At 31.8% G+C, this 27027-nt stretch overlaps 1 protein-coding gene across 1 annotated transcript in view; it reads right to left on the minus strand.

The window, feature by feature from the left end:
• Nucleotides 1-215: 215 nt before the first annotated feature.
• LOC127738483 (uncharacterized) overlaps nt 216-27027 on the minus strand; it is a 32914-nt gene continuing 6102 nt past the window's right edge. Inside the window, exons 5-18 of the mRNA XM_052249759.1 lie at nt 24203-24267; nt 19277-20841; nt 17128-17463; nt 15298-15663; nt 13568-13936; nt 12400-12594; nt 11579-11629; nt 9839-10156; nt 7840-8193; nt 7435-7623; nt 6741-6779; nt 3933-4241; nt 1655-1999; nt 216-602 (exon numbers count right to left, since the gene is read on the minus strand). Of these exons, the coding sequence (XP_052105719.1) occupies nt 415-602; nt 1655-1999; nt 3933-4241; nt 6741-6779; nt 7435-7623; nt 7840-8193; nt 9839-10156; nt 11579-11629; nt 12400-12594; nt 13568-13936; nt 15298-15663; nt 17128-17463; nt 19277-20841; nt 24203-24267 (4689 nt within the window). The 3' untranslated portion in view covers nt 216-414. The remainder of the gene's footprint in view (nt 603-1654; nt 2000-3932; nt 4242-6740; nt 6780-7434; nt 7624-7839; nt 8194-9838; nt 10157-11578; nt 11630-12399; nt 12595-13567; nt 13937-15297; nt 15664-17127; nt 17464-19276; nt 20842-24202; nt 24268-27027) is intronic.

Raw genomic sequence — 27027 nt, forward strand, 5'->3', positions numbered from 1 at the left:
CATCACAGTTGAGATTCAAAGGCAATAACAAGATCCAAAATTATTGACAAGTTATATTTCCAAAGAGTTATGCCAAATTGGGTCAATGCCATCTTTGTACTTTTTACTTCCTTTCGTTGGTTGACTATTTTTTTTAATCCGTAATACATTGATATAATACAATATATAAATTCGTTTATGTATAATATACAAATTATGTCATATATAAGCTATGATGAGTTTATCTACATACTTTATTTTCCCCAACACCATGAAATTTCTTTTTTATGAAATATGCATATATCAAATATAACATAAATACTAAATACTATAAATGGTATTTACAGTAATTTTGTCTTGGACATAATCTCGTCTAATATCAAATGCTACGACAGATAAATTTGTACAAATATTAACATGCACAGCTAATGAAAGTTAACTTAAAGGCTCATAACAAGGAGGTGGTACTGTCGAACAATCCACACATTCTGGTTTTGTCACATTGAAATTGAAACAGTTTTTTATACACGGTTTTGTAAAAATTCTGCTTTTATCACACTCTATAAAGTAATTACATCCACGAGGATGCAGCTTGTAAGTTTCGTTAGATGCACAATAGTTTTCTGAAATGAATAACATGTTGACATCAGAGTTCAATCAAATGAAAGTTTGTAGTAAAAAGTAATTAAGAAGATCCAAACGATACTGGATTATAAGTATGGGAACATTTGAAGAGTTTTTAATGAAACTTCTATAATTGAACCTCATTGTACAAGTACTCTGCATCCTAAACTTAAAGTCATATTGAAAGACTTATTCCGAAAAAAGAAAGACAACTTGCGTACAAATCAAAGATATAGGAAGATGTGGTATGAGTGCCAATGAGACAACTTTCCATCCAAGTAACAATTTATAAAAGTATAACCATATAGGTCAAGGAACGGCCTTCAACACGGAGCACTGGGTCACACCGAACAGCAAGCATACCTTTTTTGAAAACACTACTGATTTAAATTAAACATGCTCTTAAGCATTCAACATCAAAATGCTTCCTATCGTGATTCACACCAAAGATGTTACAATTGATGCACGTGCTATCCATTTGGACGTTTTCTATTTATGATTTCATTATAAAACGTAAGGCTTGCTGCTTTGAAATAATCTTATGAAATAAGGACGTTTTATAATTTTGAATGACCGATAGGGAACATATGTGCCAAAATGAACACCACGGTAATGTCCTATCAATCATAACCACAGTAACGCCCTGCTTTCTTTGTTTATGGCATATGCGAATGCCACTTATCACAAGAATATATAAATTGGGAATCTTTTTTCGTCCGAGGTGTTTGCAACTGAATTTTCGTCGGAACTGCTAGTTTGATCTTATTCATCTAAAATGTCTGAATATCAAGTGTAACGTGTTATCTTGTATCTAATTTGTATCATTTGTTAGTAAGTAAGATGACCTATAATCAAGTACTGTTCAGATATGCGGTTGCAACCAATCATGTACTGAAAATTAACTAAGAGACTGAACATGACATACTTATTGATTGTGCAGTCTTTTAAAATTGGTAAACATCATATTGACAGATTTTGTTCAAAATGTATGTTATTTTGCTTAATTCTTTTGTTTTACCACCATTTTCAACTTTTTTACTATAAGACAAACCTTCAATTAAAATGATCGTGTGTTCATCCGACGTGTACAAATTTATATCATCGTCTTCGGTAACAGTTTTGTCGTTTAATGCTCTGCATTTGATGGTAGTTTTGTTCCAATCACTAGTTAGGTTTTGGCTCATTTGAAATTGAAGATTGTTTCTGCAATCGCTTTGTGCTATTTCAGTTGTAACTATTTCATTGGTAGATAATGTAAAATTAACTTCTCCATCTTTTCGGACCAAAAATTCAATTGAACCAGCTGGACTTCCAACATTTCCGGTGCAAGTTAGTTGAAACAGCGCATCTTCTATTGTATTTAATGGTTCTGTCATAGACGGCTTATCTGGTTTTGCTACAAATAACAACAATTTTTTCAGTAAATTCTCATCAATAAAATTACACGCAGTAGTTAATCCGGAAATTTATAAGTATGAAATGGCATGTATCTAACAGTTATCTTTTCCATATCAAAATAACAGAGGCCACTTAGAAACATACTTGTCTAACACTTTGTGTGAATATACTCATAGATGATCTATATTATTTGTCAGTATTTTTTTCAAAACTTCCCTTTTCATACATAGATTACTTTATTGTCTTATTTTTGGCAAACGAGTGATCTACAAAAAATTCCGCATCAGTCATTATGACGTAAATAAATAAATAATAATGTTTTCAAGTGGGTTTAGTTTTTGTAGCATTACAAGAGAGTGTCTCATTACATAATAACGTATAACAAAAAATGCAAATCAGGGCGTCTTTTTCCAATAAAACAGACGAATTTGATTTCCTATTGTGAATTTTGATAGCCGTATTCAAGAAACACCTATACGACTCTGACTTTTCGATTGGTGTTACTTTAAAAATCGTCGCTAGTCTGTTGTCAGAAACAGCAAAACAGAACTACTTTTTGTTTTTGTCCTTGATACGATTTAATCATCCTGTCCTCTTTTGTAACTTTCTGTGTGGTCTTACCATGAGCTAGTCAATAGACGCATGTTGTAAATAATATATGTTAAGGACTTAAAATAAGCCGATTTAACATTTTGTAATATCAAATTTGTTTTAAATAGTCTTTTCTTGTTTGCCCTGCGTTTTTCGTTTTGGGTTTTACTTTATCAACGTTTTACCCTGCGGAGACAGCTCATCAGTTAGTGCTTTAATATGGACATGACAGTTTACCTTCCAAGAGCACCTTTTGATAAAGTTGATTGATCCCTTTGAAAGTTTTACGTATTCCACCATGATTATGTTGACTGTCATTCGATATAATTATTACATTTGCCCATGAATATGTTCTAATTGTTGTACTTACAAACCCGTCATATTTTCCTCGATAATGACATCACCGATATATATTAATCGGCAGTAGGTTGGTAGTGAGGGTGTGGTTAATCGGTAAATAGACTTCTTTATTACTTATGCTATAGTCTCGAAATAACTTTTTGTTCGGTAAACAAAATTAATTTCAGAAAAATATCTTTATCAATTCCTTTATGTCTAGTCGATGTAATTTTGTTTTGGTACATGTAGACATCCTTCCCGTTACAATTTATAATTTGTTGTTTGCTTCAATGCACGGATATGTCATTATTGACGTCTTCGTTTGTTTTAAAAACACATTTCGATCACGATACCAGCGTACTATTGCTCACTGTTAAGGCTTCACTGGGATTTGAGATGAAAATCTGCAAAAACTTACCAATTTATTATGTTTAAGGGACCATGCTTGTTTCATTTCATTGGTTAGGAGATATTTCTGTTTGTTTGCGTTGGTGATGGTAAGGCAGACACTAGTTCTGACAAACATTTAGTGGTTTTTAAAGTTTCAGTCTTGGAAATTTGTATTTGCCAACAATAATCCCTATCCCTTAACATTTAGAATAATTTAAAATGGTTGTAGCTTATACTTAATCACTTTAAATATAAATTGCAAAGGTATACATTCAAATTACATAATCAATAATATAAAAATTATTAATATTAGATTAGGTAAGAATATTTGACATGGTTATTTTTATACAAAATACAAAAATATAAATAACGTTTAAGGGTATAAATAAGGAAAACTGACCAGTTCATTACAGTGAGTTGGTCAAGATTTATTCAACTTATGCTTCATCTTATAGGAGATGATGACATTTGCAACAGAACTAGTTTCATTTTGTTTATAAAAGTTAATGCGATTCCCATTAGTTTTGTTTTATGGTTGATTGTTTAGATCTGTACTTAATAATTGTTGATTGATATATGTAAACTAACTTCATATTATAAAATGTACTAACTTAGTATCTGAAGAATTCCTTCTGCAGGCTCTTGGACTTCTCCAATATATACTGTTATTATATAAGTACCACCATAACCACAAGACGCAACCATTATTTTAATAGTTATTACATTATCAGTCATGCTGATATCTCTATTAGAATCCGTATCCTGCTCTATCGTACGATTACTATAAATCTTTGCTATTGGTATTTGTTCAGAATTATTTTTCCTTTCAACTTTAATCAGGTCGAAAGTGGAATTTACTTCACAAACAATATCTACAGGTCCTGTATCGACGATAGCATAAGATTCATTACAGGAAAGATCTAGGAAATATATAAAATATTTGTATAACCTGTCATTAAAATTAACTTGCTTTTTATTGATGTATTTCATATACATGGCTTTAATAATTTTGTCGTCCCATCATTAGCTATACGCTATAAATAAACTACTACTGTGTTGCTCCTTTTGATATTATCTTTAAGAATTTATTAAAAACGTTTGACTATCATTTTTTTCCATTAAAGATCTAGAGTTTCTCCTCTCTCTGAAGCATACAAAAGTATAACAAAAATACCGAACTCCAAGGCAAATTCAAATAGGAGAAGTCCATAAAAAGTTACAAAATCAAACGCGATCAAGCTACGGAACAAGTACAAAACAACTGCCATATTCCTGACTTGGTACATGCATTTTCCGAAAAAAAAATATGGTGGGTTAAACCTGGTCTTATAGCATGCTCAACCTCCCACTTGTATGCTCATAATTGACCATAGCTTTAAATAGAACTTTGAATAAATTTATTATTAAAGTTTATTCATTTAATACAGAAGTATGATCTTCGAGTATTACTATTATCGGTGCTAACATTGATTTTGTTTTTGATAAATTAAAACATAATAAATATGTATTGCTATACAGATTTGAAAACTTAGTCTTACATTCGATCGACACTATGTGCATATATTTAAACATTATACAACGTCATGCTTTTCCCAGAATTTGTATGCCAACTTTAAACTAAATCTATTTGATGTACACTGAATGATAGTTTAGCCATGCGAACTTGATTAATTTATTAGTTGTAATTGGCGAATGTCTATATAAAAATAAGGAAATGTGGAATGATTGCTATCGAGACAACTATCCATCAAAATTAAAATGAAATGGATGTAACCAATTATATCGGCTCAAAATAGGTGTTTCCAATGGAAAAATGCAACAAAACGTCGAAATAAGCGTAACGTAATCGCGTTATAAGCCGTAAAACTTCAATATTTGACATTTTGCACTACCTACTAGGTAACAAATACACCAAAAACGAAGTCGATGACCCTATGAGTAATTTCTATCAATAAAACGGAGCTATGCATGCAGGAATACATTCATTAATTCACAAGCCATTTCCAAAATTTTATAACAGCAAATTTCAATAAAACAATAACTGCCGTATTAAATAGGTATCATATTCCAGCATTCAAAAGCCCCCAATAAACAACAGACAATGATATTGGAGGTAATGTCATTAGATAAAATTGAAAAATGGAGCTGCAAATGACAGTTTATTGCTCACATCATTTTGCATCTTGTTTACAACCTTGTGACCAACAATAACTACTTATATGAAAGGGCTCTTTAAAGTTTGCAACCCTCCTTAACAATAGTAGAAAGAAAACATTGACCTTCCAACCAGAGTAACAGAAAATGCAGAACACATTTTGTTGAACCAATAAATTCATTATAGATACCAGGATTAAAATTTTGTACGCCAGACGGGCGTTTCTTCTTCACAAAACTAACCATTGCCGCTCAAATCAAACATTTTGAAAAGAGCCAATTAAAGTACGAAGTTGAAGAGCAATGAGGAACTTAAATTCCAACATTCAGCCAAAAAATAATTAAAAAAGATAAGGTACTAATACATAGCTTGAATTCCTCAAAACATAGAGGAAGCAAACGTAAAATGATTCTTTTTTACTTATGCAGCTATTTTTCTTCCTTAAATTGAACAACTTCTTAAGATTAAATTGAATAAATATATCAAGAATTTATCTTTAAAAACTCCAATTTTAGCATAAACTTTGGAAAAGGTTATCAAACAACCATATCAAAACAAATTTGTGTAAATACAGAAAAAACAGTTCAATATTAGAGAGCGACTGACAACGATGGATGACTCTTTTATTTAGAATAACTATACATTGTCTCAAAATAAAAGAATGTATTTAAACTTCCCAAATAGTACATAACGGTATACATAATTTTTCAAGGATGGTCAACCGGAATAAACTAATTACAAAATTACATAATAAAATAGCAAATATCAACTCAATATTCTGCAAGAAAAAGGAAATATTATTTTCATTAATATTGTCAGTCAACTATAGTCAAATATAGTCAGTCAGTGAAATTAGGTTCAAGAAACTAAAGCACGAACAAACAAGATGGTTTTTGATAATGTTTTATACAATTATACACCAAACATCACCTTTACGGACAGTTGACGCCATGTAACTCACAGTACGTATGATTACCTTATGTGAACAGATCATTTCATCTACTTCATACCATAATAGATATATTAATAAGCTTTTTATATCGTTATAGTGACACATTTTTGATCAGAATTTTCAGGATCCCATGACATATGCTATCGAAAAGAATGCAAGTAGTAGTAATTTAGATTTGGAATCTTTAATTTTTTTTTCTTTTTCCTGTTACAAATGTAGTAATGAAGTATAGTTTATTATATTTCTAAACACTGAAACTACCTTAAAAATATTTAATGACAACCCCTAAGGGCAGTATTCGTCAATACTCACATTGTGACTGTTCTATTGGCGACTTGGTAGTTATTATATCTGTAGAAAAAGGGAAAAAAACAATGTTTGATTAAATAGCAAATAAGACTTTAATTATATTGCAACTTATCTGCTTAATTACAGCAGTTTTAGAGTCTACACTGAAGAATACCTCAAAAACAAGATTGATTTATTAAATAAGATATTGTTTTCAAATAGTTATTAACACACTTTAGTTTGAATTTTGTATCTAAAAGATCGTGAAATGAAGTTCAATTTATACTGTTTTTAATAATTCCTTACAATTTTCTTAAATCAATAATAGCAATAGTTACGTATGAAAAGGAAGGGGTGCTATGAATCATTGGAACTAATGTGCGTGATTAGGGCCATAATTTAATATAGTTGACACCATATCAAAACAATCTTCTAAGAATTTGCTCGTTGGCTCTCCATACAACAAGTGACAAAATTTAAAATTTTGCAAAGAAATGAATAAGTAACCAAATTGGAATTTTTGGTAGCTATTTCTTAAAAAAATCCGTTAACGTACACAAAAGTGTAGAATGCAGACAGCAGACGTACAATGACGATAAATTCAATATAAGGCAAACAAAGCAGGAACTTACATAAAGAGAAAAAATATTTTTGGGAACAGCACTTTAAAATAAATCAGCAAACAATAATAATGTTAAAAAGATAAAGGTATATTTACCTGCTGCGTTTTTGCAAGTAACTTCATCACAGTTACCACAAGCGTTTGTTGATTCTGTTCCAAAACAAAGATTCTGTTGCTGGCATGATTTGCTATAGGTAATATTTTTTTCACATTGTATGAATGAGTTACAATTGTATGGGTGCTGGAAGAACGTACGGTTAGCTGTGTTATTTTCGCAGAAATTAACTGAAAATACCAACAACTAAATATAAAACATGTCATATTGGCAAATGCAGTCAATAAAAACTAAATCATATTCTAGCATATCATTACTTGTAAACGAAATATGTGATAAATGTCTTTTCATACAAATATTCTTTAATTTAAAAACGATATCAAATTCAGTATAAAACACTGTATCATTATACAAAGGCATGCGACTGTCTATGTAGGAAAACTTACTCTGAAGTAGTGAAACAGTTTCGTTGTTTGAATAAATCACAGGGTCATCTGGAAACAATTCATGTTTTATACGACATCGAATCACAGCTTTGTCCATATCGGAGGTAAAGGATATCCCAAAATCCGTCTTTCGTTCAATTGAGCATGAAACTGTCTCGTCCTCTTGGGCATGAACAGTGACATTCAAATTTCTAAACTGGTGGTCTCCTTGTTTAAGAATTTCAATTTCCATTGAACCGGCTGGACTTCCTACATCTGCCCTACAACTATGAAGCAACCAACTCCTATAGCCTGTTTCAAGATCAGCAAATTGATCCGGATGAAGTTTTAATACTGCATTTCCATTTGGTTTTTCTGTATCATTAACATAGAAAATGTATGATATATGAGTTAATTTTCCATTTCAGGGTATACAATTGTAAAAAAGGATTATATGTTCTACAAGGACTCTTTGCACACGTAATGCATATTACATACAATTAACAAAATAGTGTTGTAAAATATAAAGCAATGCATTTGTCTACCTGATGCAAATTAACAAATAAACTTTATTAATAAAGCTTTAACTTTTTGAAATTTGAATTTTGTGTTTATTATGTGAGAATTTTTTTTTTCCACTTTTTTCGAAAAATTGGCAGTGCGTTGTAATGAATTCCTTTAAAAAAATAATATAAAAAAGGATAGCAATTTATCAAAAAGTTGATGAAATGTAAGTCGTGAATAACCTTCATTCAATGACATTAATAGTTTTCATGATTCAAATATTTATAAAAAAGAGGTCAGAGTTAAACACGAGGAAACAATATTCAAACAACCATTAGTAAAGTAAAGGTCGGCAAGATTGAGGTATCATTAGATAAATTATTTGAGTTTACTTTCAGTTACTGTAAGCATACAGCAATGTATCATTTAGTATTGTATCAATTATTATCAAAGGTACCAGTATGAAATGTATCAATGCGTGTTTTTGTTGACAATTACATTTATATTAAAGTCAGGTAGTTTTGCGAGACTGATGCTTAGTGTACATTCTTCTATGCATCGTTCGTTATTCTACTGATCGAGATATCAAGAAATTTCGAGTGATTAAAAGTCGTAACTCTGACATATTTGCATTTTCCGGTTATCGTTTGTCAAAACTTAACCATATGTCATCTCTTTCGAAAATCCTAGAAACAATCTAGTGAGAACTGTACCCATCTGAAGAAGGAAATTTATATATTGTCTACGGTACATTATGCTTTTTATTATTAACACTCGATTACTCATTGATAAAAAGACACCGTCACATTATTTACTCACTTCGTTTAGAAGTAACTGGTATTACAAATTTCAAATATGACTAACATAATACAATACATTTAGACTTCAAATTATCTAAATTAAACTTATTATAGGCTTTGTTCCTCAAGAAATTGTTTTTCAATTTAACATTGGCAACATAATACGTACACGAGGGGAAGATTATTTGATTTTCAGGGGGATTGGGTGAGCCTGATGATTTTGAATATATCTTGAACTGGTTACAACTGAAAACAAAACATTTTACCCAAGACATGATGTTTTACTTAGCAAAAGAGATGAAAATGAATAAATTCATCAACGAAAATAATATTTTCCATCAAATCCAAGCGAAGTCCAAATACAAGGGTCAATCACGTATCAAAAAAGGACGCGCAAGTAACGGACTAAAAGGAAAAAGACAAAAGTGTCATACCATATATCCTGTTGTGGGCCGTAGTGACGACAAACGGTGTATTGATATTTTTGCATTAAAAAAAAAACATTATTTCTGTTACACTTCAAGATATTCATTTCTCACTTTAATCGATTGACAAGTCGAATAATGAAATTGTAAACTTTATTTTAAATCATTTACGTGCCCGTGATCTTGCTTGCGTGCGTGTTTTCAAATTAAAAAAATTAAAGTGTACCTTGTTAAACTTTGTGAGATGTAAATATATAAAGCAAAAATGTCTATTGAAGATATTGGACTCACTTATCATGGTAAGCTCTCCTTCTGCTTGTTCTGTGACGTTACTGCTGACATTCACTTCTACACCATATAACCCAACCAGGTAACACGTGACATTTTGCAGAGATATGGTAAGAATGTTTGTTTCAAAAGAAATTGATATTCCGTCCGTGTCATTTAAATCGAATTCATTCCCTTCGCTATTAATGTAAGCCAGAACGCTGATATCAATTGAAGCCCGAAATGTAACAGTAATCACATCATAAGTTGTCACATTTAATTCACAAACGATGTTGGCTGGTCCAGTGTTTTCTAATATAGAAGATCCATTGCAGTAAACATCTATTATGAAATACAACAAACGATGAAACATCTTATTACATCAGTAAGAGATTCTTCTTGCCAAAACATAAAGCAATTAAATTGGTCCGGAATAAAATAAATTACAATAAAGCACGTGTTCTAGAATTTAAAACTGCATTATGTAGTTAAGTCTATACGATATAGTGCTTTGAATAGTTAGCATAAAGAATTATTTAGCTTGATATCTAAGTGAAATAATAACCGATAATTTTACACACGAAATAAACTCGATAATTTCACTCCTATGACGTCATACAACAGGTGTTCACCAGACGTTGTCGATGACGTTGTATCAAAGCAAATATTGAATGCTACGCGCATCCGGTCACTCGTTAAGTATTTTTTCTATATTTTTTTGCAGTTTTAAAAAACTTTCATAAGAATTAAATACGAAGTTTATGTACGACATGAAAAATGTAAAATAATTCAAATGTAAAAATAACGACCTAATTTAAAAAAAAATATGGCAGGTATGAACCAACGACAACAACTGAACTACAGGCTCCTGACGTGGCACCGCCACATACATAAGGTGGCGGGTTTAAACTCGTACGCGAACGCCCAACCCTCTGTTAACCTGGGACAGTGGTGTTACAGCACAACATGAGAACAAACTGTAAAATTCAGTTGAAATTTGCTTTACACAAACGATCCGTACAAGGAATAAACACCACACATAAAGACAATAGACTCGAAGCACCGATATAATATTATAATACTAAGGGTAACTGAAAGCTAGTTCAAAGGCAATTACAACTGATAACTAAATTATGTTTACCGGACTAAAGTATCAATCAGTAAAACATCTAAGATTTAAAATTGAGAATGGAAATGGGGAATATGTACATTTACATTGTATATTTAAAATGTTATTCTTAAAGTTTATATTTAACTAATAAAACTGCTATGTGTAGAGAGTTGCCATCGTAAGCTGTGCATTTCATCGTCGCTAATGCAGCTTTAGTTGCATTGCAGTGGCAACGATTCAAACACAGGCCTGGTCTTTTTTTTCTATTCTAATGCAATACTATAATAATGTGTAATCAATAATAAATAAGTCATTATACAGTCCAATTTTGATTTCAGGCATCAACAGTTTGTGTGAGAATAGAATATATTAAGTCAACAATTCACCTTATTGACATGTGACTAGTTTGGCTTTTTCATTTATTTTGTGTTATTTGATTGATGTCTCCATGAATGTACGGTCAAATGTCTAATTCATACTTGATTGATTTTATAATTGCAGTTAAACATGTACAACTATTCAGAATGGCTTATAATCTATATAATTTTGCCATTCTAACCAAATTTTGTGCTTTAAATATTTTTTTCCAACTGCATGAGTTTCTGTATACTCATCACCTTCATTACAATTATAAACCTTAATGATGTACTTACTTGTAGATTGTTTTAGTGGCGGAAGGCTTGTAGGACAGAAATCCAGATAATCTGTAAAATATAAAGTGACAGATACAACCAATTATTACAATCAAAGTTGTATGTTTAAATTGATATATGGATTGATGGATGGATGGATGGATGGATGGATGAATCTATGGATGGATCGATGGATAGATGATGGTTGGTAAATTAAGGGATGAAAGGATTTATGTATGTATAAACTTAAGCTAAGTTTATATATAATCAAACTATAAATATACAGTTGATATAAGTTCTAACTTCTTTTTAGAACTAGTCGAAATAATTTACCATAAAACTGTTCTAAACTGATCAAGGACAGGACTATAACAAACTGTTACAGCGTAGAACTGTTCAAACCAATTTTATAAATGAACTGTCAGAATCTCTTATAGGTTAGAACTTTTAAGATAAGTTCTATGATAGAATAGCTTCTGCTAGATAATATTCTAAAGGTGACCGAAGAACAGTTCTATAGATTTTTATAAAACAGTTCTCCTGAAAGTAAATAGTCATGTTAGATAGTTAGAACTCAACACGACTGTACAAATAGAAAAATAAAATAACACTTTATAATCGAAGTGCTTTTTTGGAATGACCTCCAATCGGACAAAGCCAAATGTTTGACAGCCACGGATGTTTAGGTACCGAATCTCATGGAGATCTGTATGACCAACAGCTAGCCAAATCTATCTTAGTTAAATTTACGACTCAATAAGATATTATACTGATAAAGTAAAATATACCAATTGTAGGTTTTTATTTTTTTCCTTTTCATTAATAAATAATAAAGTAGATACCTAAAGTGTCCTTGGTACAATTTGAGCTGCAGTTATGTGAACAGGCTCCTGTTTCACTATTTGTACAATGAGCATTTTCACAAGCTTTGCCAAAAGCATACTTCTTTGGTCCGTCTTCTACACACTCTACGTAAACGTCACATTTTTTGGGGTGCTCCAAATGTAATTTTACCTCAGCACAAGAACAATAATTTCCTACATATTAAAAAAAATAAACGTTTTGATACATTTAAATTGACATAATAATTTAATTATATAAAGATGTATCGCTCACTTATCTCTTCAACTATCCTTCGGATACCAAATGACGTAGATGTGAGCAACTTTTCTTATCTTTTGACAAGTGTATGCTTTTGCTTCTTTTTGTCTTTGAGGGTAACTGAACATATCATCTAAAATTTACCTCTTTCTGATAATACAATTTGCAATAAAGTAGGTATGGCATGTTTCAGGAGCCTCTGGCCTTTGTTAGACTTGTATGTTTTTTAATTTTAGTTCATTTATATGTTTTGGAGTTTAGTGTGACGTCCATTTTCACTGAACTAGTACACAATTTTATTTAGGGGCCAGCTGATGACCACCTCCGGGTGCGGGATTTTCTCGCTGCGTTGAAGACCCATTGTTGGCATTTGGCTGTTGTCTGTTCTTTGGTCGGGTTGTTGTCTCTTTGACATATTCCCCATTTCCATTCTCAATTTTATTCAATATTTAGCTTTAAGTGTTCTTCGTTAATGCTCAGTGCATCAATGTACTAGAGAAAAACAATGCTTATTTTCATTAACATAAGGGAAAACTATACTGAGGTTGTGGGCATACAACATGATAATATTAAGTAGTCATTATCTTTGAATTCACAAAATGCTTTCACAAATAATTTGCTTTTGCTTATTTCATTTAAAATGTTAGTGTCATGTTAAAGGTGAATTCTGATTATCTTCATTCATAAATTATCTTAATATATTTTGAAACAGCAGGTATTTTTTGTTTAAATGAATCCATTACTTTATTATGTAGATCTTGTAAAGTTTTACTGTAAAATTTTTGTTATCTATCATATTACAGTACTATAAGCAGAAGATTCATGATTTAAGGATAAGATTTTCATTGTTTGTTATATGTCTAACAAAAGCAAGTATTGAAGAACGCGTAATCATATGTAAAAACGTACGAGGAATCAACATAAGCTGGTCACTCACAGTAGCACCAAGGTATGCACTTTCACCACTTTCAGAAATGCGGCAACGAAGTTTTCCTGCGTCCATTTCTTCGTTAAAGAGTAAAGCAAACTCCAACCTTTGTATTGTGCCACATTCAATTGACTTATTAATTGAAGATACAATCTTGATGTTCCCATCAGGTATATTTGTGAATTCCGTTTTAGTAGAATACATAATATCTATAACCCAGTGTTTAGGTGGATGTCCAACATTTCCTTCGCATATATGTGTGAACCCTGCTCTGTAAAAATTACCGTCGACAAATTCAAGACCAATAACTTGGTCGGGATCTAATGTTAATGTAGGGTTGTCTGGTGGACCTATATTAACAATAATAATACTAATATCAAATGGCTTATATCGTAATGAATATGCAAGTATGTCATTAGAATAGTGTTCCAATTCATTTATTTTAGTTATTTTTTCAGTATCTGATAAAATATTTTATGAAATGAACCAAAACAAAATCTGTCTTATATATAAATGAGTTCATATGATTAATTTTCAATTTCCAACCGCCTGTTAATTTTAGGACGTAGACGTTCAACGCCGTATGATTTGAAGATACACTTGAGTCATTTCACAAGTGATTGTTCAGAGGAACTGATCATTACAACTCGAAGTTTGACCACCACTACCTAATGAGATTAAAGAGTGTGTATTTAAAATATTTGCTTTGCTTTAGAATTATTTTCAAATACTCACAATTCTTCTTTGCTGTGGTCGTGTCCTTTTAGTTTATTTATTTTTTGTTTGTTTGTTTTATGTTGTTGTTCTTTTGTTGTTTCTTTTGTGGTCATAAAATATATTTCTCTAATGTTGTCAAAACATTTTCACAACCGATTGTGAAAAAAAAAATGTTCTCCTCACTAGTGAAATAATTGCTCTCGGCAAATATAAGTCGATATTTCAAATATGACGTCAAATTTACTTGATTTCTTCTGAATTTCCTATTGTGATGATGAAAAAAGGCGACTATACCTGGTGACGTCACATATAAAAAACCTAACTTTCTGCAAATATTTGAAAGATTTCTGCAAAAGGAAGGATAAACGTGTTTAGATATCGTCTTAAAATCATCAGAGAAACAGATTTCACCACTATATCTCGTGTATTACGATATTTCTACACTCTCAACAGTTTAATTTTGAATATTTAAAAAGCTCGTTAAGCCTCGAGTTTTTAATTTTTAAAATTTAACTGTCTCGAGTGAAGAATTATTGTAATAGGCCAGTTCCGGGATACGGTAGTTAGTTGAATCTGTCATGTGACTTCCATCACCACGTGACGAAAATTTAAGCATCGTCACTCCCAACGCATGTTGAGCGAACGGGTGAAAAAGTTTGATCTTATACTGCACAAAATATTTAGAAATCAAAATTAAATAAGTTGGTCACCCTCCCTTAAGTGGTACGGGAATTAAGATTACGTACCTAACATAAATTATTTCTTAAATACCCTGAAGAATGACGATTCTGAAAGTGCTTGAAACTTTAATAGAGCAGGGATATAGGTACGCCTTCTGACTGGTATATGACGTCATAAAGGCGTGCGAAATTGACGATATTTTCCGGTGAAAGACATGTTTCGAGAAATGGCCTATTCACTTGATGCAGTGGTAGAATCTATATTTCTCCGGGTTAAAAAAGTACGATTTAATAATATGCTAAGTAAGACTTACGTGTTACGCTTAAATATGTTTTGTCTGTCCTAAGCTGGTCCAATTCACCGGTAATTGAATTTATTTCAATGAAAGAAACATGGTAATATCCACCCATTAATGCTGAAACTTCTTTTAATGTTATTACTATATCTGTTTCGTTTAATATTGCAACATCAATGTCTTCATTTGAGGCATTTGCTGTGTGTACTGTTCCATTCAGATATAAAAGTATTCCAAAGACTGTATCATTTAACCCATCACCGTGATAAATTCCTATCAACATATTATCAGTTTGCTCCGGTGCCTTAAATTTACAACGCATTACTACTTCAGAGCTGGAACACAGTGTTGCTTTTAGTTCGTTGTCGCAAAATATACCTGAAACTAAATAGAATACATTATATTAACATCCTGAGGTTTCAATAGTCGTAGTAATGCAATGTAAACATGGACGACTTAACTTATGTTAATTCCAAAATATACTTATGTGTAACCCACTAGAGCACGGGAATCATAGAAACAAATGTAATGGTGAAATTTAGTAGTAATGAAAGTATCAACCTTGAGTAAGAAAATAATGTTTTCATTACAAGTACCTAAAATAACTGACTATGCGAATTCAACTTTTAGAAACTGACTCCATATTTGTGGTAGGAAAATATAATTACAATTTTAGCCCAATGCTAGATTTTACCTACAAAATGTTTCTTCTCTGAGCTAGTTTAAAATGGGCGGAATTATCTTTATTTTTGGCTATTACGTCTATTGGATTTTCAGTCTCAAGAACGCACCATTTTAATAAACCACGAAACCAGGACGATTTCAGCCATTGTTTTTGTAGAGAAAAATGAAGATTGATTATTCCACATGTTCGGTTGATAGTGATTTATTAAACTAATTAAGGGCTATCTATTTATTTATTATCAAATTAGAATTCAATTCTTTCTAAATAATTAGTATGGTCGAGGTCCTTATATACTTTTATAATGTATTTACGTGTAACGATGTGTTGTTATATATCAGACATCCTGTTAGTACAATTGTGCTCAAATTCAATGATCTGTGGTGACCGAGGATCGAAATGAAACAGCTGTTGGATAAACAGCATTTGGTCGAGAAGACCTGGAAGCTAACAGATCACATGGCAATGTATCAGTTTGGGAGAATTCGAATGTGTGCTGTATTTCTCATTACAGCAGAATCAATGCAGCTACTTGTTGAGAATGATAATTACAATATTAAAAGATACATAATAGTTCGAATGGAATAAGGACGAAGACAATGTGTGGATCAGAATAAGTCATGTCAAAATGATAAATAGAATTTAGAAACTACAATAGAATAAGCATACATTTAATTGTGCTAGTTATCTTTTTTCATATATGTAAACAAAACAGCTGGAACGTAATGTTCGAGCAAGTACAAAATGTCCTCGATTAGTCCAACTTTTATATGAAATGGTACTATATAAGCCACATGTTCGTATACTACGTATTTGGATAAGTACAACAAAATAGATCAATGGTCACTTAATGACTTGCATGGAAGGAGTTGAACTGCAAATCTCTAAATTTTCTAGTGATTTGGGTTTTTCTATTTGAACTTTCTGTTATTTATACAACTGCTCGTGTGTCAGTACTTTATAAGTGTTCCAAACGGTTGTTTCCTAGATATTACACGTAAACAGCACCAAATGAAATGCATTAAAGTTTGATTTGTACAGGTTACATGATGATATTTTTCAGCTTTACTTAAATACACAATTTTGGAAATTGAAACCCATTGATAGACAGATTAAGTGTTGATCGAAGTTTTACCACTAGTATTTTGAGTATACATTAAACTCACCATGTGCTGATGCAGACAAAAACCCTTGCGTTTTAGCAATTTCAACACCTGAGCTGTTTACGAGTATTATATCGTAGGTTCCTAATACTTCATCTGTAATATTTCTGAACGTAAATGTTAGTGATGTGCTGTTATCGAAATAAACGGTGATATCTGGATGACCAAGTACATCATCATCTGTTGATCCGTTTATAAATATCCTCATTATGAATAAAGAAGAGCTGATATCTCCTAGTTTGATTCCAATCTGATTGTATTGGTATGCATTGCCAATGGTGCATGTCATTATCTCTGGTCCCGAGTAAAGATTTGCTGTTATATTGGTGCAAGAAAAGACTGAAAAATAAAAGAAACTAGAAATGAACATATTGTCTTTTATGATGACTAATAATCTGTAAGTATGAATTGCAATCTCGTCTGTCTAAATAAGATGTTACTTTCATGTTGTAGTTTACATTTTACATTTTATAACATGTCTTAGTTATTTCTATCATTAAAATGTAAAAACACAGATACATACTTCTTCCTTACCGACAATTGTTCAAAAATCGAATTCGTCGTCGGTTCGGAAACTTTCACATTAAATAAGTAAATGTACTTGCATTGCTAACGATTTACGAAATTGTCTTCTAAAATATTTTTGGGAAATATCTTGAACAACCGTTCCTTACAAAAGGCGCGACAAATTCTCAGGGAACATTCAAAACTTATCTGACAAAGCTATGGCAAAACACGAAAGCCGACAAAAAGATCAAAAATACACTAAACACTGCATATACAACAAACAGTTTAACAATATAACAAAACGGGTGAACGAAGACCGTAAATGAAATGTATTGCCCTTTTATTCCGTCATATGTTTATGATTTGTATGAAAACAAACGAAGACTATATAATTATAACCTCAACCTGTCGTATTAGCTAACACTATTTTTCACATTGTTTGTATACTTTGTTTAGACGGTTATGCTTTAAAAATATCGGAACCTGATTACCCTGAATATGTAGTTGACATGTATACTCTAATTACTGGTAATTGAAACAAATATGCAACAATTAAAACTTAATCCAATATATAATTCATGTATGATGATTATCGAAATTTGGTTATTATTTTGAAGCTTTCTACTTTGAAATCGAAATCTTCATTATATATTAAATTCATTTAACTAATTACTTTCGCTCGGAATGATACTGCTTTCCTCCTTTCTTTAAAATTTCTGCGAAGTTTTTTTTTAGTTTTACTTTCAGATTCAAAGTTTCATTAATATATATATATTTATATATTTTCGAATATCTGTTTATATAAGAGTTTAATGCTGTGTTATTGAACATTTTAATTAAATGAAAGCAAGTGATGATCACATTTTGAACAACAAATCTGTTCGCGCTTTGTGAAAATTGTGCAGGTCACTTGCTTTTATGTTGTATGAATTTAAAACAAAAGCATTTAATACTAGTATGCATTACTGTACATATATATTTTGAATATATTTATTTGGTATAAATCAGTAATCTAGAATTTCATTAAATAGAATGATCCATAGAAGTGTTAAAGGGACGAAGAAATAAAAAAAAGGTAAATCGCGTCAAATAAACAAAATCGTATATGCAAATGAAATGAAAAGAGGGGCGAAAAATGCCAAAGGGATACTCAAACCCATAAGTCGAAAAGAAACTGGCAATGTCATGGTAAAACATGTAAATTGATCAAACGGCAAACAATAATACACAAAACAATACATAGTAAACTTATGACTGAGAAACAGAAAACACCTCCAAAATTCTTGGGTGATCCCAGATGCTCCGGAAGAGTGAGAAGATTTTGCTCCTATGAACTGTTAATTATATACTAGTATTGTAAAAAATTGTTAAGTTTTTTTTTCAATTTTTGTAATAACTCAAAATATTAAACGACCTATAGTCAAAAAGAGAAGTAAATAAACGTTTTTGAATTTGAATAAAATTATAAAAAAAACGCATCGGTCGGTTGGATTTTTTAAGGAACTATTTAACAAAAGGCGCATTCAATGAAAAAAAATAAGTGTATTGAAATCAACATTATACCTAATCGTTTGTTAGAAGTGACTTATATTTCTGAAAAAAAAAAAAAAAAAAAAAAAAAAAAAAATTACTCGATATTGCTTACCGAAAGATTGACTTTCTGTACTTGAACTTGTTTGTTCAGTTGATGACAAATCAGTTGTTTCCATAGTAGGTTTTTCTGTTACAGTAGATGAATAAGATACTTCTTTTGTCAACTTTTCGGTGGAAAAGACGGTAGGCATGGATGTCGTTTTGTCTGCTGTACTTCCTTCCGTCGTTGTACTGGTCGTTGTTATGGCAGTTGTAGTTTTTCCTTCTGTTGACATTGAAGTCATTGTTGTATTCTCGTTGCCCGTTGATTCAGTAATATCAGATGTCGTTTTTATGGTTGAAGATGTAGTAATTTCTGATGTTGTTTCTATAGTCGACGATGTAGTTATTTCTGTAGTGGTTTCAGTTGGCCTACTTCCGAAGGTTATCAGATCCTCTGATATTAATGTATTCGGGGATGTAGTATATGTTAATGACGTTGTCTCTGTTGATTCAGACGACATTTCTTCTGTTGATGAAATAATATCCAATGTCGATACATTTTTCGGTGTGGATATTATGGAATACGTTGTTGTTTGTCCTGATGTTTGATAAGTTTGAGATATTGGTGTTTCTTTTTCCGTAGTGTTTATTGTCATTGATGGTGTTGTTGTATTGTCTGTCGATGAGTTTGTTTCTGGTGTCGTATTCGTTTCAAATATATTCCCATCTGTTGTCTGAGTAATCTCAGTCTTTGTTATAGGTAATGTTGATTCATCTGTTAGTAGAATAGTTGATGCTGTAGTTTCATTTGTTAAATCGGCAGTTGATAAAGTAGCATCTGTTGTTGTTACTGTTCTTTCAAAGGTCGTTGTTTGGTCAGTTGGTGAAAAGGTTTGCATATTATCAGTTTGCCCTGATAATCCGGAGGAAGTCATAGTCATTTCGACCGTTGTTGTGATATCTACTGATGTATCAAAAATTAAAGAGATTCCATTAGACAGTGCATCTGTTGGAGTATATCCATAAGAATTAGAAGTCGAAAGTTCAAAGGAGTTTGATTCCAATTCTAAATACTCACTCGTCGTCGTCAATACTTGATCCTTATCGATTGACATTGAAGGTTCTGATGACAGTATCAATGTCTGCATATATGATTTAATCAGCGTCACGGATTCCGTCTGAGCGATAGGAACAGTTGTAGAAATGGCGGCGAAGTTAGATGTCTCTGATGGCGAAGAAAAACTGTTCTTAGTTGTTTGTTGTTCTGATTGTAAAGATTCAGTGAACTGCATTGTTGTTTCCATCGTGAGTAAATAATCAGTTTTTGAAGACGGCATTATTTGTGACTGCAGAAAGGTTGACTCTAGTGTTGATATAATTCCTGAAGTTTCAATTAAGCTTAGTTCTAGCGATGATACAGAATTGGGGGCAGTTACTCCTTGCACTGTAGGTGGGGCTGTTAAGATTTCCACTGAAACGGAATATACAACTATTGGTGGTTTTATTACTAAGGGTCCCAACTGCGATGACGACACATTCAAATAATCATTTAGAATCATCTCCGCCTCGCTTTCAACATCCGTTAGGGGAGTACCAGTAAAATAAATGATGTAATTAACGGAAATACTTCCGCTTCTACAAAGAATTGAAATAATGTTATGAATGATGTGTGGAACATTCTTGTATATTTACTCTTATAATTTACGTTAAAGTGGATCGTGTGCCTTAAACTGTCGTCATTCAAAATTTCAATATTTGTGTTTTTTAATTTTTATAAATAAAAATTATTGTAATGCATATTCTCCTTTCACGATGAGAATACATAAGGTATCCATATTATACTGATAGCTTTCAAAAACTCAATTGTCACTGTTTTATACCGCGTCATGTGATTTTGACCGGTCCTTCATATGCCAACCTGCTATGATGATCACTTATGAAACTTTATATTTTATATACAAGGTAGACAGCTTTTAATTATGTTAACGGTAGAAAGAATGGCGAATATGTTTTTCTTCTAATACCATTATCATATTTCTAAAAATTTCGTTCCTGCATATGTTGTTTTTATACAGGGACAAACTTGCCCTAAAATGTCCGGTTCCTAAAATAAGATTTTCGATTTTTATTTGAACCTTTTAACTTTTTTGATTCGAGCATCACATGAGGAGTCTTTTGTAGACGAAACGCGCATCTGGTGTACAACCTTTTAATCCTAGTATTATAGTATCTATGATGCGTTTATTTACAACCGAAGACATTGTAATAGACGTGTTACGTTATACTCGACGCTGAGGTTGACAAATAAGACTTTTTACACTGCAACTAGTTGTGTTTATTTCCTAAATATAGTAACAAAGCTATATTTTGTACAATGTCAATTTCATCATGGATCACTTTTTCCACAATCAGGGGTTCATTTAGGGATGAAAATAAGTTTGAAATTTGTGTTACAATTTAAATAGCTATCAATGTATTGATTTAAGTTGCAGTATAAAAACAATAGTAGGTCAATGTCAGAAAAATATAAACTTTTTTGTATTCGGCACAAAACTGGGGAAGGGCTCGGTAAAACCTCGCCCTTCCCCAGTTTCTCAGCCTCATACAAAAAAGTTTATATTTTTCTGACATTGATCTGTTATTGTATATAAATGCGGGGACTGTTTTCAAAACATTGATTAACGATTAAACCGGTAAAATTCAATTTGCGTGATGTTAACAAGGTATACCACACTTTTTGATTCATTTAAAATTAAATTAATTTAGAATCATTTTCTGATATCATTGCTTATGATTACTGGACGGAAAAAGTGTACGTGTGTGCGGAAGAGGGGTTTGATGGCTTTTCAATTATGCACTTCTAGATTAAAAAAAAATAACATAATAAGACACTTTGATTATTTTTATATTAATAACTGTTCTTAACTTGATAATTTGTCACTCCACTACTGAATTTCGTCATGAAAACCTTAAATTGCAAGAAATATTTGTCACTCGACGAGAAACACAAAACAATCATGCAGTCTCTGTAAAACCCGCACAAAGCTCTACAGGTTTTTTTTTTTGATGTCTCTATACGCTTCCATCAACTTTGAAAGGTTTTAAGCGCATATTATCGTTTATACTCGACACCCGAACGATAATCACAAGTTCATTTTTTCGTTACATTCTTTCTGCTCTTGGTCTACATTTAGCTTTAAGTTTATGACGCCTATAAAGGGTAACGAGCGGAGAACGATATGCGATATATCCTTTTTTTTTTACCTAAAATGACAAAATCCTCGAGGAAATCTAATTCCATACCTGGCTAATTAAAGTCAGTAAATTAAACTGTTGGGCATCATCCTGTTGTCCTATGAAACTACTGCGGGTGAATTTTATATGATTCCTATTGTACACAAAAACCTGCGAAGGTATGGAATACCGGTATATGGAGTAAAATTGTGCCCGAGGCTCCGTGTGTGGTCTGTAAATGGCACGAACATTGCTGTCAATTGAAACTAACGCTGTGGGCATTTTTTGCCACCCTCTACGTAGTTGTTACCAATTTTACTATTGTCGAATAAAATGTATTTAGTGCATAGATATCACAAAGAATGGGTATCTAAGCTTCTATTTGTGGACTTGCAGCATGAACAGAAACTTAAAAGAGAAATATGCAGGAAAAAGTAGTCACATTTTACATAAATGCATTCGAAGGTATATGACAAGGAGTACTTTTCTGACTTTTTGAAAGGTTGGTCAAACGGTTAAGGCAATTTCATACCTCAGATATTACAATGCGAAATGTTTTGATACTTTGCATGAATATGTATAGGATGTCTTTTTACAAAGATCCTTATTTCGTTGAGTCGAACTAGTCACATTTTACATGAAAATAATATAAGGGAAATTAAGCTTTTCCTAAGTAGGTACATGTATTAACAGATTATTATGTATAAAATCATTTCCAGGGTCTAAACAGGCCTAGTGAGACCCTAGATGCGTCATGTTGGTCATATGTGCAATTGCCCAAAAAATCACAAAGTTTCAACTTCTGAAGAAAAAAAACAAAAAACAGCAAAATATATCCAAAATGAATCCATAAAAAGAGTAGCCATTTTCTATGTATAGACATACATTGTTCAAAGTAAAAAGCGCTTAGGTTAGGAGTTTATTAATCAAAACGGGAATCCCTCTTCTTCTGCTCGTCTGCACATCCACCCGCCCGCCAGCTGGATTGCATCATATTATATAATACGTCGGTTCAGCATTGTGTGTAACCCGTCCAAAAGTTCGTACCTCGGGTAAACACCCCTTTCATTAAATGGTCTGTTGTTCAAATACATATTGCTTTAATTTTTAAGGGATGGCTGGGGATTTGTTTCTCTCATCCATTACTCTTTTTTCTCCGGCTTTCTTATAGATTTTATATCTTTTCCGCAATACCCTGGAATCCTGTTAGTGTTCCAAAAGGAAGAAATAGTTTGGGATTGACCATTTTTATTTATTGAGCAATACTGAAGAGACATTTATTGTCGAAATGCGCAACTGGTGCAGAAAAATTGGTATCGTTAATGGTATTCATTCCTCACGAAATAATTATTATGGAATAACAATTTTATTCCATAAGGAATATTTATATAATGAAATTGTATATACTTAAGTTTTCAAAGGTTCGTCTGTTATAAGGAACAAATATACGTGGTCATCAGTATTATGCGGTTTAAATTCAAGATTCAATTGATATACAGGTAATTTTAATCTTTAAATCACTTTTGTGTTTTGATACGATACCCGCATTTAAAGTATAATTTGTCAACCTCAGCGTCGAGTATAAAGCATTTCGTAACACGTCTATTGAAATTTACAATACAAATGTATTGTTTCGTAGAATAATGTAAAGTCATTGTACCAAGTAAGATGAATACATATAGACGTTTACTTAAATATAGTAAATAAATTATAATGGTGCATTTATGCGAGAAGTTATACGTGTGCAGTTCAATGTGCTTACTTAAGACCTGAGACCTTACATCCATGGTAGCCTTGTAAAGAATTGTTGTTGTAAACATTGCCTATCTGAAAACAAAAAAACAAAAGAAAACAACACATTAAGTCTTATATAGTTCAAAAATCAGGAAAATGAATTTGTTTTCTGTCAAATACATCTTGATAAGCTGTAGTTGATGCATGTAACGCACGAGCGTTTTCGAAATGTTGCAGAAATAACAGGTTAGATAACAGATAAATTGAGGAGACCTTTTTTACCGCGATATGACATTTTTTTAAGGGCACTTCCCTTCCCATTTTTATTTGAAATAATTTATATTTAATTTAAAATTTGTTTAAATATTAATATATTTTTATCTTTAAAATGTTTTTACATAGTCATTAATATATCAAAACAGGTGGTTTTAAATGATTTAATGCTGGTAGACTTACCAGCTTATTATAAGAAACCGACAATAGTGTTTGTATACAACTTATTTTTGTGAGCGAGTAGAAAATAACGCAAATAAGAATCGTCGAGAATATGTTAAACTTCGATCTTCCATTCTATAAATACATCAAGAAAATAAGAAAATCGCAATAAATGAATCGCCGCAAAGTTGGTTAGAAATGGCTAAACGCGAAATTAAGTATCCGCAAAATAAGTTTGGTTTACAGTGTTCGAAACTCTTTGTTTAGTTCATAAACAACATTATATATTGCTGATAATTTTCTTATAATACACGATCGGTTTGTTGAAAAATATTACTTCCAGTGTATAGCTGGCAGTATTTCATAAAATCTTTGCTAGAATTATTAATAAAATTAAGTTAATGAATGCATTGAGGGAAAAGATTTATCATAGAAGAAATGTATCCTTAATCATTTCCAGAAATGTGCTCAGAGGTTGCCATGTACAAAACAACGGGTAACAATAGTAAATCAGTAATCATGATTTTACTGACAGAAAAAACAAGGTGATGTAAACGTTGTCTTGCTAAGCATGTCCCAACTTGTAATTCAAAGTATTTGAAACGGGGTGTAGGTGTCTGATAGGTCTGAAAATCGTATACAAGTTACAAATTATAATTGTTGGGCTGCTGATCTGATATGAAGTTTTCTGTTCAGTAGCATTAGAGAAATGTGTGATGAAAAATGTAACGGTCATTCAACATAATCATTGAACAATTCAAAGAATCAGAAACAGGTATCCGAAAAGTACTCACAATCACGTTGCTGACTTAGTATGCAGTCTTTCTGTTAAGCAGTTTCTGTGAAAAATGTATCAACTACATTTATTTGACGAACAAACGCGCTGAAGGACAAACAGACGGACGGACAAAGGCGATTGCAATATGGCCACAAATCCTAAATTGAGATGACTTGTAGGAGAATGACAATAATTTTTTATGTTATTTGTGAACAGTCAAATGCTTGGCGGCCATATTATTGACTAAGAGTTTGGCCTAGTTTGGTTGCCGGTTGTTATCTTGTGAACCAGATGTCTGACTTTCACTAAACTTAGATAGTAAATGACCAATTGAAAATTAAAAAAAAAGCTTGATTTTAGTGTCGAAAAGTCAAAATAACAACACATATTTTTATACTGAAACTCTGGAAAATCGATGGTATCCAAGTGCTATCTTTCAAATCATATGTTCAATACTTCAAAAGGTGTTTTGTAATGCTCAGTGAAGTCAAAGACTACTTTATTTTGGATTTTCTATTTAAAATATCAAGATCATGACAGCGATAGATAGATGGCAATTTTGGGTCAGATGTTCAACGGTCAAAGGTATTTAGGGGGACTAAAAGCTGTGGAAAAGTTCTGTTATCGGACAAATGTGTTTGAGTCACAGTTGAAATTTACATAATATACTGTTGACGATAATGCGCCTTGTGTGGCAAATGTCCCGATTGATTTTAGGTTACTAACTCAAATTTTTATGTTATATCAGCAATTTGTGAATGTTTGAAATTTACCAATTTTCGCATATCATTTCAATAAATTGTCAGCAGAAATTCTTTTTTTAAAATTATACTAGTCACAAAAGTATGTTTTTCCTTCTACAAATTCGTAAAAGTCGCCTATGCACTCTGTTATTCTTTAATATTCAATCCAAAATGGATTATGTCTTCGTACTGAAGCATACATTTAAATTGTCAAGTCATCCAAAATCGTGTAAACAAACCTATATTCTGAGTAATTATTTTCGGTTGTCAATATCAACAGTTTTGTCACCCGTTGCCATGCAACGTATTTTGCTAGTCTGTCAAATTCCCCACAACATCTTGCTATAATACCAAATACATCTTCTTTCAGCCCTTAATATTACACTTAGGACGGTGTAAATTAAATGCGGGTGTTATTTTGACTTGCGAATGCACTACTCGTTCTTACCACAGAAATATAAAAAATAATTAATCATATTTTGTTTGAAAAACGTGGCAAAACAAAAATATGAATGACTTGTACGTATCCATTTATAATAATTGACAACTATTATTTAAAACAAAAACGCTCTGATTTAAAAAAAAAAAAAAAAAAAAAAAAAAAAAAAAGTAGCTAAGTATCTAAAACGGACACCGTGGCCCCGATGGCCAAGTGGTCATGGTCCACATTGATTGGTAGCCTGTCAATACTGAGGTTATGATTCCAAATGCTACTTCGGCAAGGTACGTTTGCTAGTTTTCCTGCCGTATCTAGATACTCCGGCTTTTTCCACCAATAAAAACTTGCCGCAATGATTAAGTCAAATGTACTTAAAATGGCGATAAATACTAACAACAAATTAAACAACCCGAACCAGACGATTTGTTGATTACACGACGGTAGCTATGGAAGTACGT

The sequence above is a fragment of the Mytilus californianus genome, unplaced genomic scaffold, assembly GCF_021869535.1.
Source record: "Mytilus californianus isolate M0D057914Y unplaced genomic scaffold, xbMytCali1.0.p SCAF_4, whole genome shotgun sequence".
NCBI lineage: Eukaryota > Metazoa > Mollusca > Bivalvia > Mytilida > Mytilidae > Mytilus > Mytilus californianus.